Consider the following 13,103-nt stretch of genomic DNA (forward strand, 5'->3'; position numbering starts at 1 on the left):
CAAGTCAGTACTCGGAATGATAAGTGTAACAGAACTTGATCTTGCAAAACTTGAAATCTTAAATGTAGCGAAACTATTCCCAAATGGCAACGGCGCCAAATTGATACTAGGTTTTTTTTTGTGTGTCTTATCCTAGCAGGTTCAATTAACCTTAAGTGTTGTAGTATTTAAGGTGTCAATCCAAATGGGATGTTGCTAGCAATCAAGATGCAATCAAGGAATCACAAGTCAAGCCAATTCAAAAAGTGTTTTTTCTAACAATCCTAGAATGAAAAAAATGCAAACGGAAATGTGTTCTGGAACTAGAAACGAGAATGCAAGACAAGAAATGAAAATTAATAAAAACAGAAACGAGTCTAAGCATGAACTAAAAAGCAAGAAGCGAAACAATCTCAGGAATGTAATATCAATCAAAAGGATAAAAGTCCTAAGGATGGGAGTAATTGATGTCGATGGAGTATCCTAGTCTACAGGGTGTTTAACATGCCACAAGCAATCTATCCCTAAACAATGAACATCACAACTTAGCTAAACCAATCTCTTGGTAAAAGCTACTCAGACTCAACCACTTCCATACCTAGCTCTCGCTAGAGAAACGTGGTCGAGCAGGCATGACAAACCAGTTCATTCATGTCAACAAACATCCTAGACAACTAATCTCTTAGGCTAGGAACGTAAGTCTCTGGCACTAGTTGGTCAGACATTTCATCGAATACCTTTTGGGTGTGGAAATGTCTCGAACCTAGTTCCAATTGATCAGAGAGAAACTAATAATTCTAACTCTAGTCCAGAAGGGAGTCATACAAATCAAGCTTAAACACCCTACATCCTAAGATCCTCCATCTAATCTATCCCATCCTCAAGAACTAACGCACTACTCAGATCTGGAAATCATCATCAACAATACAAACTCAGAAAACATTGAAACAAGCATTCTTAGATAGGTAAAAATAAGATAAACAAGTTTGTAGAAGAAATCAAATGCAAATACTCAATGTATCAAAAGATATCTGGATACAAAGTCTGAGAACGGTTCTTGGTGGCTAGGGAAACCTTACAAAATAAAACGAGATAAAAACTAAAATATTGTCGCAAAGACTTAACAAAACATATTTATAGTAAAGACATAAAATCCCTAAAACTTAAAACGACAAGATGAAGAGTCGGTTTGGGAATCTCCTGAAGCGTGTAAGATGGAACGTCTTCCTGACATGTGCGAACGAGTGATGGCTCGAGTGAGTGATGGCGTTGGCTCGAGTAGCGCGACTAGAACGACATGACAGTGCGACTCGAACGGCATGACGGCGCGACTCGAACAGCACGACTCGAACGGCACGACAGTGCGACTCGAGCTGGATGTATACGCTTGCACTAAAACGATGATAACTTTTTGACCACAGCTCCGATTGGCTTGAAATAAACGGCACTGGAAAGATGACTCAATTCTCTACAACTTTGATGAAGACGTCAAAAGCTGAATCCCCCGACCGGTGGCTCGAAAGACGACTCGAACGGCGACTCGATCGGCATGACAGCGCGACTCGATCGGATGTGTGACGATGGAATGATGGCGTGACCCAAGCGGATGTGTGATGACGGAGTGACGGCGCGAGCCGAGCGGATGTGTGATGACGGAGTGATGGCGCGACCCAAGCGGATGTGTGATGACGGAATGATGGCGCGACCCGAGCGGATGTGTGATGACGGAGTGATGGCGCGACTCGAGACAGCCTGGCTCCAAAGTCTCCTAAATACCTGAAATACTCCAAAATGCACGATGAATGCGAAAATAATGCAAGAACTACCTAAATATGAAAAGTGTACAAAAGAGAGTAGAAATTCATGCAAAACAATTAGTTATCTTAACTAGATGCGTGACAAAAACATGCTTAACAGAAACAAAATATAGACATATCAGCTAACATGCTTAAACACGTTATCTATAACTCATTTATAATTTAATTAGTTGGAAATTCACCCCTTTCTTTTTTGTCTACTAGATTTAAGTGGACAGCTCATTTTATTTTAACTTTTTAATCGGATCTCATGGATGATAATCGGAAAACATATTATTACCGGCTAAAAAAAATGACAGTTGCATATGACTCGCTCATACTCCTCTCTCTCACACCCAAATGTATATGCCATTGCCACCACTATATATACAAAACGTGTTTCATGATATATATTGCACCAAGGCGAGTGGTGAGGGTCCTTGCAATCGAATATTTATTAAGCGTTCCCTTTTTCTATAGTATATAAGTTGAGCTACTTTTGCCAGCTAGCTAAATTCACTTATCTTGATTGGACTATTTTATATGAAAACTAATAACACACAATTAAAATGTAAATATCTCAAGTGTTGCTTCAACACGCATTCGATATATACATGCACGAAACCTTTTTTTTTACAAACAATACGAAGCAACAATTTTTTTTTTATGGTTTCCAACATTTTATTTGGTTCATATTTGACTTCCTTTTAAAATATTTTCATAAATTAAATTATCAAAAATAAAGACAGAATACTTGACATTAAATTATCTTAACTGTTCTATATATATTAATCTCAAAACACTTCATAAAATCTTAATCATAAGTAGTTTCTTTAGAAGAAAATTTGAAAAACCAAAAGCTCTACATAAATCCTGAAAAATTAATTCTAAATCAAATATCTTTTGTGTGTATATATATTAGAAATAACATCAATAAGCTATAGATTTTTGATTCACATACTTGAATAACATAAAATAAATATATATGGTGATTGTAGCATACAAGAATATTCTAAGTTTTCACATTTTCATGTACTAAAGATATACGAAGAAGATTGATGAAAAGTTAGTGGAGATTTAAAATACAATTACGCTCTATTAGTACATACTTACCAATTCAACTGGAGGATAAAAGAGAGAAAATAAAATGGTTTGAAATTAGAATGAGTTAGAGAGGCCTTATTGTGGACAAGAAGTTAGTCAAGTGTAAGAAAGGCAGTATGGAAATGAAGCCTATAGCTGCAGATGTTAAAACTCACAAAGCATCACGTGAAAACCTTTCTTGTCCTCCTTCTCTTTTTAGCTATAATATAATAAACAAACGGTCACCCAACATACTTGTTTTAATCTTTTTTTTTTTTTTTGCAATTACTTGTTTTAATCTTAAACCTCAAGAAGTGGTTTATAATTATTCGTGGAAACACTTTTTCTCCAAATTCGTAAACGATATTTTCTTAGGACATATATATATACTGGTAGCATATTTCATAAAAACTTAGCATTTATTAGTATAACCAATATATTTACACAACGTAGAGTTCAAATTTTTTACAACAAAAGCAAAAAAATTTTTTTGGTTAATTTTAACCCCAAGTGACGATACAATGGCAATATTGGTACAAACTAGCTAGTGGACAGAATAACTTGGTAACCATAAACCATCATCATGTACAATGAAATCTATCTCTGCTTTCAATTAACAAAACGAAATTTTATAAGATCTCTAATTGGATTTTAAGTTAGCAACCTTGTATTTATACATACATGTTGGATTTTTTTAAAATTATTTTTACACATATCTCTATGATTTCACAAGATGGTATTACAATAAATTTTACATATTTTTCAATCTTTTGTAACATTTCTACGAAAAAGTCAAGGAAGCGTTCTCACGCATGAAATATTATTAACAAACATATCAATTTTTGTATCTTTTTAGTTTAAAAAAGGAAAAAGAACATTTAAAGTTTAGCTTTATTTTTCTTATAAGGTCAAAAGAGAAAGCGATTTATCACAAAATTTGGAGAACACCCACTTTCCGTAAATTTCAATTTATGAATTAGACAACTCTGAAATGAAGTTGGTCCACGAAGCATTAATACATTTATCATCGTGTGGAAGAGATGATTCATCAAATTTTATTTAAAGATTACTGTTATTTCATTTGTGCATGACAGCAGGAACAAATATTAAGTATGCGATCGGAACAGTACTCATCAAAACATTATTGGAATCTTAAAAGTCATGCGCGACACCAACGGTGTCCACCTATATGGATATATTGCTTCACACATATATATCTATCTAATTTTGAAATATGTGTACGTACGTGTGTTTGTACTTGCTATTCATAGAGGAGGACTATGAACAAACCATTCTATAGTGTCTAAGAATTCAATATTAGATACTTTTTAACTATTTTCTCAATTTAGATGCTCATCAAATATACAAAAGATTAACGATTACTTGATACAAATGATATCATCTCGGGTTTATGTTTAGAAAACTTGTAGTAGTATGATGCATAGTCATCAAGATGGATCATACTCGTGGGTAAAGAGAAAGATGTGGGGATGATGATATAAGAGTAAAGAGTGTGAACTCGATAGATCTATGAAAAGGACTAACAATGATAGAGAAAAGGAAAAGAGGTAACAAACATCTTAAAGCTCCTATGGGTTGGAGGACAATATGACTGAGATCTCTTAATGTGGGGTCTTCTTTTAAGATAGAGACACTTATAATTGGATCCATCACTTCCACTACTATCTTATATATTACTTGTCACTTTTTTTCTCTCCCTCTCTCTCTTACTCTTTTTATCTTTTTAATTTGATTCTCTCTTTTATTTTTCTTTTTCCTTCTTTTTTATATATATATATATTTTGTTTACTTTCAATTCGACCATATGCACCAATGTGTTTAAAACCCAAAATTTCAAATGAAAATAAGAGAGAAATTTTCTAATTAGATATCAATTTTTATGTATATCTTTCTTTTTAATATTCACTCCCTCAAACATTTTTTTGTTTTAGGAAATTCTTAAAAGTTTCAACGAATATTATTTAACAAGGGTTCTAAAAAACTTCCTCAAATTTAGAGGTAATTTAAATATAAAAAAGACTATAAAAACTAGAAATATGGTATATTTTAGAAACCCCCTAAAAATATGTTCATGAGATACCCTAAAAACATGTTTACGAAATATTTTCCCCATTTGGAAAAGAAAATATAAAATAATTTCGAATATGATGCTTCCAAAGCATTAAAAGTTTAAAACTACATTGAATTTTGTAACAAGCATTATTTTGACAAGCAAAATGAATATATGTATTTTGTAATTAGACCATATAATGATTCGTGCCATTTAGCTTATCAGCCTAAAAGTTATTGTCATCTAGCTAATTTACTCATTAAACTATTAGTTGTAGACACAATGCCAATTTTTGTTCACACTACTAATGTAAAAGCGAATGGTAATTAAAAAAAAAAAAACTCAAAAGTATGTTAAAATAAAAAAGAAACAATAGTTGTGGTATATGTAGCCATGATAGTACTAAGGTGGCTAATGCTTTGTCCTCCTCAAAGGGCCATCAAAAGCTTAGTGACCATATATACTTTGGTAAGCATTTTCTTCTCCCTAACAACCAACCAAAGACTTTGGGCAAAGATACCCTCGCATAGTCTTCAACACTTTATTAATTTGATATTTTTAAGATTAAAAAAATCAAAATGTCATTTCAAATGTCAAAGGCCAAAGCACTCCATTTGCTTTGTTTAGCAAAATATATTTATTAATTTCCCATTTTCTTTACAGAAAGGATGGCACATGGGAGACATGGTCACAGTGTAGGCAATATCCTCTTCTATTTTATCTTTCCATCAAACCTATCTTCATTTCAAAACATGTTTAAATTCCATGGAATATCCAATTTTTTACCAAAACTTTCCTTTTATTATCAATTATATATATAAAAAAGCATAATACGAGAAGTTTATCTTGCATACTGTAAATTGTTTTTATCTACTCTCTTTTTTTTTCAAATGTGAATCAAGTGGGAGTCCATTCTTATTCTCAGCTAACAAACCTAATCACAATATATGAATCCTGCGAGTTAACAATTTAAATACAATGCTCAACTGTTTGTGGCTAGCTATGGTTCAGAGTGAATGAAATATATTTGTCTTGGTTCCAAAAAATGTGGACCACTTTTCTTTTATTTTGTTTTTCTCTAAGTAATAATATTTAGTTGTTTTGGTTTTTTGTTAGTAATAATTATTAGTTGTTCGATTTCTTAATTTATGTAAGAAAAAAAAATCAAATTATTACCAGAATACTAATTTGGTATTGTTGTTTGTATCTTACAAAATGATAAATTACAACTATTCTTTCCACATTTTACCCTCTGCAAGTGAATCAGTAATATCAGACTTCTGTCTCTCAGTGTTGTGTGTGTAAGAGGTGAATTTTCAAAGATTTTAGCTATATGCAGTTAGGGCATCTTTATAGGGGGAACTATTTTGGATGTTCTTAGAGTAAATATATTATGAAAATAATGTAATATCAGTAGTTAAGATCTTTTGTTAAAAAGTTAGTTATTAGGAGAACATGTTTAAGATCATAAGATTGAATAAAAAAATATTCTTAAACATATTACAATTATAAAAACTTATAAAATAACATTTAAATTGCAAACTTATAAAACTTTTACTAAAATTCAAAATACAATAACAAATTTTTATAAAACAAAAAAAAAAAACATTAAAGATAAAAAAAAACAAACATATTACTTAATTAAAGCACACAAACATTTTATTTAATTAATACATAGTTTAATATCCAAATTTTAATTTGTGAAAAATTGTTTGTAAAAGATTGTATCCAATCACAACTTGCCACGTCAGCTTAGAACTGAGCCAAGATCAGTTCTACATCAAGAACTAAAAAAGTGTTCTAAACTTACTATTCATTATTTTTCTAATTTTTTTGGGTTTAGAATACTCTTGGTGTTCTCCCTATAAAGATGGCTTTATGTACTTCTAAAAATATTAAACAACCAAAATAAGAAATTTATTCAATTTCCCTAATAAATGATCTGACGCTGTTGACAAAAAAAAAAAAAAAGATCTGACGCGATGTACCCTTAAAGATGATCGTTGGACTTCAGCCCATTTCACTCGAGCCTGGGTAGAGGGTACCTAGAAGTTATAAACATTGCGATTTACGACTCCAGTATCTAAAGAATTAGAGAACAGACCCGCGCGTTGCGCAGGGTTATTTGCTATTGTGAAATTTCTTTTATGGTTTTTTATTTATTGTTGTATTATACAAATCGTTGATTTTTAACATTTTTCTGTATTAGTTTGTCTATATTTTATCGTTTTTTCTTATTATAATCTTATATTTGGCTTATTAATTTGTATGTTCGTGTTATTATCATATGTCAATGAATGTTTTTGCTTTAGTTTAGACATGTTCTTTTACTATTAAATTATAAATTTAAATTTAAACGAAAACATGACCAATGTTATAAACGAGGATACATGGCTGTAAAAATGTTTCCAAACCCACCAGACAACATCGCTGCAGTTTCGACTTGGATCATCAATCATGACTCTCCCAACAATCCAAAGTGGCAGGCTGGCAGCAATACCAAAGGTTCTCCTCTAATCAATATGTTGTTTACCACCTCTCAAAGGAATAAAATCAAAGGATCTTTAGTGCAGTTGCTTCTCTCTCGACTACTCTCTGCCTTGCCGTTGATCGCGCTATTCGTGATCGGCTTCTCTCCTTTTTGGACCTAACTCTGCAAGCGTCTCTTCTCCTTGTTGAGTTCTTTTACTTTACTTTAACGTTGTAATTTTTCTTTAACTATCTAATGGATTATTTTGTGATATTAGTTAGCTTGTATATTTCAGTATGGAATGAAATCTTCATGTTAAAACCTAAAAAAAGAAGGTAAACCTTTTGTATAGTTTTTTCCTTAACTATCTCAGATTTATCTGTCACCCACCTATTCTCTGCTTCATGCAACATATATTATATTTCTCTTTCTACGAATGATTGTTGATGTATGAAAAAAGGTTGTGTTCCTCTCCCCCAGAGTAATATACTTTTCTCTTGATTTCTGATACCACAAAGTCTCCTCCTGTTCTAATATGGTGTCAAAAGTACTCAACAGCTGCTCCTCCTTAGCCATCGGATCCGCAGACTGCACCACTTCCAATAGATCATGCACCTCCTTCAATTCTTTGACCAACCTATCTTTGCGTGTATTAATATCACCAAAGACCTCTCTATTCCACTTCCGCAACCCTGAAGCCTATCCAAGGATTCCAGTGTAGACAATCCGGTATCCCAAGACGAGACTAATAAGTCTTTAAATCCTTCATAGTTTAACCAGGCGGCTTTAAATCGGAAAGGTCTTCAACGTGGATCCAAAATTTGTTGAGGGCACAAATGAAAATACAACGGCATTTGATCAGATGACAAGAATGGTAAATGAGAGACAACAGCCTCATGCCATTTCAGTCTCGCATGAGGACAGCCAAAACACGATCTAGCCTTTTTGCCACAAATGTACTCGCTGAACGATCCCTCTTCCAAGTGTACTTCCCTCCTTTAAATCCCAAATCAATCAAAGATAACTCATTAATCCACTCTCCAAAAGATAAAGAATTAGCAGACAACCTCCCATTCCCTCTAGTTTTCTCATCAAGTCGTAAAATGGTATTGAAATCTCCTCGAGTGACTAGTGGCCCTTCCAAACCATTCACTATGCCACACAGTTCCTCCCACAGTCCACTCCTTCTGGTCACTGTAGGTGTTGCATACACCATGATCAGGTTCATGACCTGCTCCCCATTGGTCACCTTAGCGTGAATGAACTGGCATGACGAGACAACAATCTCTACCATCCCTACACTCGTTTTCCACAATAACCACAAACCTCCACTTTTTCCTATTGCATCCACCCAAAATGAATTCTCAAAGCCTAGCCTCTGGCATATCCTATTCGCTCTCTCACCCTCCGCATGAGTATCGAGTAATGCTAACATATCCGTCTCAAACTTCTTCATCATATATCTCAATGATTGTTGAAAGTTGGGTTTATTCGCCTCCTTCGGCAATTCCATAGCATACAATTCATTATGGCTATAATATAATCATTTAGAAGAGCCGGGGTGAAATGACCTGACCCATTTTTTTTAATTAACAACAATAATAATTAACAAGTGATCCCATACCTACTAGCCACCTAACCACCACCAACCAAACAGCAGAATATCCAAAAGATGCCATTAAACCAATAACCAATAAATAATAAACCAATAACCAATAATTCAATCCAACAGAGTCATAAACATAAAACCAACAACCTAACAATGTTCTAATGACCAACATCTAACATCCTAACAGAAGTCAAACCACAATCAACGAGCCGCTAGAACATCCTCCTTTTCATCGTCTTGATTCCACGATCACACTTTACCTTTACCTGCACCACAACACATATGAGATGCGTGAGTATTTTATAAACACTTAGTAAGGCAATCCTCCAATCAACTGGATTATACACACACGCAATTGAGATATCTCTAACTATTGATAAGCTCAAATTTACCCTAGAGCTACTCTCTCAAATTAAGAGATCACTGTAGTACTTAGGGGTCGAATTCCACAAGGACTCAAGACTACACAATAAATTATAGAGTTTTATAATTAAGCTAAACAGATTAATTAAAATTAAAATAACAATGCAAAATATTAAATTAAAAAACTGTTGTAAATTCAGAAGATCAAAAAGCTAGGCCTAGGGAATTTCTCAGGAAATTATGAAATATTAAATCAAGAAATAAATAGGATTCAGACAATTAAGAACAGATCTAGAACTCTAAACACTTCTGTAAAATAAATCAGTTCTCACTGCAAATATTATCTAAATTTAAAACCAGAAAATCCAAATCTCTTTGCAAAATTCTAGGTAACAAATCAGCTTTAAAAACAAGTTTAGATTGTTCACAAAATTATTAATTCAAATCTCTTTGCAAGAAATAATTTTGCTCATCAAAAGGTTTTATGAGGAAAATCAATTATATTCTCATATCAATTTATTTTCCTAAGTTATTAATTCTAGGTGATCAATCAAGAATTAATATGAAGAACAACCTAAGATGAAGATCTAGATAGATAAAGAATCCTAAATAAACAGATCTAATAATTCATAAAATCCCTGTGAAAAACCCTAAACCTAACAAGCAAACTACTCAGACATAATCAACGAAGAACATAACATCTTTTTGAATAATAAGCAATTGAAATTAAAAAGAGTAAGAAAGAGTTCAAGAATTCTTCTCTACAAAGCAGATCTCTCTCTCCAAAGCTCTCAAAATCTCACAGGATTGCAGAAAAATAAAACTTGCTAGAATAAAACTTAATGGTTTGTAAAAACCTGAAAATACTATACATACATCCTAAAACACGTCCAGGGGCTTATGTTGCAACTAGAGAAGACTTTGGGCAAATTTGTAAAACTTCCAATTCTTGTTCTCTCGTCGGCTAAACACGGGTGTCGATCGATGCTCATGTGGTGTCGATCGACACCATCACTCTGATCCGACTCCAAGTTGATTTCCTTCGAATAAATGCTCCAAAATGATCCAAATTGCTCCACATTGCTCCATCCGTTCCAAATTCCTAGATAATCTGTAAAGACTCAAAAAAAACCTAGAATCAAATCAAAAGACTCAAAAAGCACACTTATATCATGGTTAAAAACCGTAAAAACCATAATATATCAACTCCCCCAGACTTAGCCTTTGCTTGCCCTCAAAACAGAAACTTAGACCTATGAAAGAGGTTTGAAAACATAGAATTCACTCAACTGCAGGTAACTGATCTTCGCACTCTTTATCGCCTTGACTCTCAAGAAATTACTTCATATACTTTGTCAATTGAAAAGCATCAACATTCCTTACTCAAATCCCACAATCCTCAAGAATCTCTAGTCTCACCATTGTCATCTCATTACATAAATTAAAGCAAGTACAGGTGAGTTCTTACCTTGGTGTATCGAACAGTGGCATATGGACTCCCTTCAGGCCAAGACATTCTTCTTACATCTCCTTTCCTCTTCCTTTTCTCACTTCATTTTTTTCTTTTCTTTTTTTATCAAAGGTGTAAGCGAATACCGGGGTCATCGGTAATTTACCTACCCCTTGCTTCCAACCTTTCTGTGATCATTTGACTCTAGAGTAGAATACTGAGGTCACAGGTAATTTACCTACCTCTCTAAACTGATCAAAATCATCTCATCTTTTATTCCTTTTTCTGATTTTTTTATTTTTTCTTAGAAGCACTGAAGGGAAGAGAGAGGGGAGACATACTCTGAAAAATTGCACTGTCTTGTATGGCCTGAAGAAGAAGTCTAGTCCACTGATTTCCAACCCCAAAGTAAGAAATTAAGTCCGGTTAAAATCCTGATAAAAGTTGAGACAGCGTTGGTTTAACCAGATATCCTTTGAATAAGAGCTTTCGGGATTGTTGATACAGTTCATAGTCTTTTCCACACTTCAGTTCTAAGGTCAAGCTTAGTCAAGAATCATTAGAGTGTTAGCCAAAGAACACAAAAACATTAGTTAGAGATCATAATTCAACAGAAATTTTTTGAAAAATTTGACTCAATAAAAACAAAAATACGGTTTTGATAGAATAAAACAAAAACCAAGTTAGTAGTTAGTACTAACTTCCCCCATACTTAAACAACATTGTCCCCAGTGTTATCAAGCAAGAGAAAAGTTAAGAAACAAAAATGTGTTGAAAAATTGTAAAGAAATTATGAGCTGTTCTCGGGTTACCCATCGGTGTCGACGAACACCATTGCAGTGTGGATCGACACCCCCGGCGAATGGTGAATTTTTGGCCGAAACTCCTTGTTAGTTGCAGTTAATTGTGTTCATGTGTTGTTGGATCAATCCTTTGATGTTAATTCTGTTAAGAAGCACTCAAACACAAACACAGGTTAAATGCAACATGATAGATTGATAGTTCATAAGTTCAAACAAATTTCAAACACAAACTGACTCAATGCGAGAATAAAAATGACTCAATCCTAAAAAAGGAAAAAGATAAAGAAAACCATGATCAGAAGCTAAGCATCATCAGGAGCATCATCATCATCATCAAAGATGGGAGCATCAGGTGGGGAGGACACTGAAGGTGATCTGCTCCTGGTAGGCCTGGTAGGACGAATGCAGCCACACTAAGACAAGCGAGCCATGCCATTCCAGATGGCACGCAAAGTAGAAACCACATACGTCTGATGAGATCCCTGGTCCATAGTAGCAGGATCCTGCGGTGGCTCTGGAAACTCAAATGTCGCGGTCCCAGAAGATGAACCAAGCTCAAAACCCCCAGCAGGGTTAGGACCATCTAAGTCCACAGCAGGAACAGCAGCGCCTCGTCGGCGACGAGCAGCAGGTGCAGCAACAGAATCTCTCATGTCAGGATGAAATGCCAGCTGGTGGTAATCCTCGCCAATATCAGTAAGTGCAGGACGCGACATCAAAATCATACGCTCTCCAGTGGTGGAACGAAAACGCTAGAATAGAGGCTTCTTCATCCACTGAGTATGTGCCATGTAATCAATATCCATAACTGGACGCTCAGTAATGATCCTGCAACTCCCGAGATCAATCTGAAAATTCCTGAAGATTGGAGTCAGAAGACTCCCAACACTCTCCTTCTTCTTGCCTGTCCCAGTGAAAGGCTTGGTCTTCAGATCAACCAAGTGGTGCGCAAAAACTGCTCCCAAGTTAACTGGCCTATTGATGTAATCTGATTTTTCAAATTCCTTCATAACATCATCATCCCAAATCCTATTACATCTAATCTTTCTTCCTTCTAACCTTGGCCATGGAGGACGAGCTGGAACTTGTGGAGAAGGAGGAGTGGTTGCTGGTGGCTGAGCACCACTCGCCGGAGCTGACGGAGGCGGACGGCAAGTTTGGCAAGAAGTAGAAGCTCCACCGCCGTTGGTTCGTTGCTTTTTATTGGATGCCATCGCTTCAAATCGCGAAACTGAGACTGGATCCAGATAGAGGAGAGAATTTTGAGTGGGTTAGAGCTTGGAATCACTCAAAAAGAAGTAGAATCGACAAAGTTATGAGGGTTTGAAACTCTAGTATCGGGTTTTGTTTTGCTGGAACGAAAGAGAATGTCTTGGGATTAAATGTCGAAGCCCTCGGTTATAACGGTGTCGATCGACACCAAATAATGGGTGTCGATTGATACTCCTTCAATCGGTCCGGCCCAACTTCAGTTTCAAG

At 34.8% G+C, this 13,103-nt stretch overlaps 1 protein-coding gene and 1 long non-coding RNA gene across 2 annotated transcripts; both read right to left on the reverse strand.

The window, feature by feature from the left end:
- Nucleotides 1-964: 964 nt before the first annotated feature.
- On the reverse strand, nt 965-2,211 carry LOC147944146 (uncharacterized). The gene is made up of 2 exons (XR_015598125.1): nt 2,077-2,211; nt 965-1,755 (listed from the first exon to the last, which is right to left on the reverse strand). It is a non-coding gene; the product is annotated as an uncharacterized LOC147944146 (long non-coding RNA).
- A 6,092-nt stretch (nt 2,212-8,303) lies between these two features.
- Nucleotides 8,304-8,912, reverse strand: LOC147944147 (uncharacterized). The gene has a single exon (XM_087512476.1). It carries the CDS (start codon nt 8,910-8,912, stop codon nt 8,304-8,306), a length of 609 nt encoding a protein of 202 aa, XP_087368602.1.
- Nucleotides 8,913-13,103: the final 4,191 nt, after the last annotated feature.

Source organism: Camelina sativa, chromosome 5 (genome assembly GCF_030686135.1).
Source record: "Camelina sativa cultivar CO46 ecotype springtype chromosome 5, ASM3068613v1".
Lineage (NCBI taxonomy): Eukaryota > Viridiplantae > Streptophyta > Magnoliopsida > Brassicales > Brassicaceae > Camelina > Camelina sativa.

What these genes read in the sequence shown, in the direction of transcription:
- LOC147944147 (XM_087512476.1), bottom strand. Translation starts at nt 8,912, where the DNA reads ATGGAATTGCCGAAGGAGGCGAATAAACCCAACTTTCAACAATCATTG.